A 2,935-nucleotide genomic window follows, 5' to 3' on the forward strand; every position below is an offset into this window, starting at 1 on the left:
AGTGTGACCAATTTAATTTTCCGAGCAATTTGTACTCGGTTTCTATTTCTAATTGATCAATAATCTTTGGTTTAGTTATTCAATTAAAACAATTAAAATTTATTTAAATTAAATATTAATTAGAATTTGTTTTTATGATTCTATTTCTTTAAGTAAATAATAATTATAAAAAATTTGTGCATTGGATTCCTGTGCACACTCACGAATTCTCTCTCCATCCCATCTTCCACTCACTGTTAAACAACAAAATCCTCTCTCCACTCACGTCAAATAACCTACCTCACCCACTCTCAACGGGACTCACAATCTCATTACCTCTCACCTCTCTCTCATGACAACTCTCTCTCCCTTCTGAAAAAAGCAGAAAAGCAAACCAAGAAAAAGAAAAAAATTCCCACTCACACTATGAAATCCTCACAAATCCCTTCCACGTCATCATCTTCTTCCTTTCGCCTCCCTCACCGCCATCTCCCATCAAACCCTCCTTCGATTCCGTCACTCCCTCAACAACCTTCATCACCGGCGAATCCACCTACTGCCGCCGCCGTCACCCTTCAACCCACCTTCAATCTCTTCCGATCTCCGCCGCTTCTACCATCAATAACCACTCGTCCTTCACAAACTCACAAAACCGCTCACCAACCGAAACCCACTCACCTCACACCTTCACCGCCGCCACGCCTTCATCCGCCTTCATCGCTTCCACCACAAAACTTCACGCTCTTCACCGTTAACTCTCCGACGAACCCCCAAAACCACAACCTCAACATCCGCCGAAAACCACCGCGACCCTCCGTCCGCGTCAGCATCACCTTCGACTCGCCTCCACCGGCGATTCCACCCTTAAAACCAAACCCATTCGCCTTACTTCTCAACCATTCCTTTAACAACTTCAATTTTTGTTTAATTTGATTTGTTGAAGATTTGTTGCTTTTAGAAATACTTGAAGTTTACAGGGAAGGTTTGGAGTCTATCATTGTGAGCTTTGGAGCTATAGTGATTTCAAGAATCAAGTAAGAACAGGGGAAAACAATCTCAAGTTTTTCCAGATTTTCTTCGCGTGCGGATAAATCCCACAGGTCAAACCACCACTGAAGCAGAACGATTGCACGGTGTCGGGTATTTTCTGCTGAACCATTGCTAAAAAAAAACTCTGTTTATCAGTTGTATTAATTTATGGTTATATTGATTTTGCTGAGTTTTGTCGATATTGGGCTATTCCAAACATGTATGTGTGATATTGCTATGGTTTGAAAACTGTTTTTTACGATTAAATTTTGTTTCAATCAGATTTCGTTTTGAACTTCAGTAAGCTCAAATGTTCATGTGAGAACTGGATTTTAAGTTTTGAAGTTATGGTTGGGTACTAATCCTAGCTAAGTTCATGGTTTGCTCTTTTATTTTTTGCTGAACATTATGATGCATTTTCGGTTTTGGTTAAATGCTTAGCAGAATTTTGTTCAGTTGCTAAGATTCACTTCTCAGAATGTCGCAGTTATTACATATACAAAACTTAATAACTATCTTAATGGTTAATTGAGGATTGTATGATTTTGTATGGACTAATGTTGTATTACTTCAAATATCAAAAATCATCCTATTGGTCTGCACAATTCGTAAAATTGCCATTAAGTTGCTACTTTCAAATTCATTGCATTTTTAGTCAGATTAAATCTATGGATCCGGCAATTTCATGCCGGTATGCCGCCATATTTTCAATATATCAATGGAATACTTTCACCGAGTTTTGAATTTGCGTACGACACTAATCATATTGTCCTTACGCTCAAACCGGTTCCGAGCACATCTTCGTCGACACATACCGATTAAATCAATGTTAATATCCATTTTCTTTCTCTTTTGATTTAATTAATTGATTAAAAGCTTTAATTAGTTTAATTTCTATTAATCATTTTTAATTAACTTAATTATTTGATTTAATTAAATAATTTTGATAATTAATTTTAATTAATTCAATTAACCGATTTAACCGAGTTTTAATAAATTAATTTTGCTAAAAAGAAATGGATTAATTCCTCCCACTCTCATAACTTCACATTATTTCAAACAAAAACTATTTCATATCATCATCATTTTATAATCACTTCCGATTTTATTCCAATTCACCATCAATCCAAACCAATTTCAAAAAAGCACAAATCACAATTCTCGATTCAACATCGAGCCCATTTTCAAACACCCTTGTAAGTCGATTGCTCTTAGCATCGCCATCAACCTCACATAGCTTACTCTTGGGCTTTCTTACAATGAGACCTATTTGATTATTGATTAATCGAGTAGATGATCGATTCACCATCATTTCATTCATAAACATGAATTCAAACTTTTTTCCAAACCATTCAATTTCAAAAGAATTTTCTCTTTTAAACATAAACATTGGGATGAAAAGGAGAATAGTAAGCTTCCGTTTCACTATTTCTCGACTATTCGAATAATTGGCGTACGCCATATTGCTCGGATTTTCGTCATTCATTTAAAACCCTAAAACTCCATAAAGTTAAAATCACTCCCCCAATTAATTATAAATTCTAAAAGCTCTATTAATCTTTGAATGAAAAGGAGAATAGTGAGCATCCGCTTCATTATCTCTCGATTATTCAAATAATTGGCGTACGCCATATTGCTCGGATTTTCGTCATTCAAATAAAATCCTAATAATCATACAAGCTCAAATCACATTTCAGATCAAATCCAATTTCACAAAATAAACTTTCACTCAAACTTCGATAGAGAATGGGAGGCGTACGCCTCACCATTCCTTGATTATTTGAATAATTGGCGTACGCCACATTGCTAAAATTATCGACTTTCCAAACATACCAAATCCAAACCTACCAATTCAAAATTCAAACTATCTTCGCAAATCAAATACGATATTTAAAAACATATCTTTCTTAAATTTAAGCCTCGGATG

General features: G+C 35.5%; 1 protein-coding gene across 1 annotated transcript; it reads left to right on the top strand.

Moving 5' to 3' along the window:
• The first annotated feature begins 405 nt into the window (after positions 1-405).
• LOC127130409 (proline-rich receptor-like protein kinase PERK2) lies at positions 406-912 on the top strand. The gene has a single exon (XM_051059423.1). It carries the CDS (start codon positions 406-408, stop codon positions 910-912), a length of 507 nt encoding a protein of 168 aa, XP_050915380.1.
• Positions 913-2,935: the final 2,023 nt, after the last annotated feature.

Source organism: Lathyrus oleraceus, chromosome 3 (assembly GCF_024323335.1).
Source record: "Lathyrus oleraceus cultivar Zhongwan6 chromosome 3, CAAS_Psat_ZW6_1.0, whole genome shotgun sequence".
NCBI lineage: Eukaryota > Viridiplantae > Streptophyta > Magnoliopsida > Fabales > Fabaceae > Lathyrus > Lathyrus oleraceus.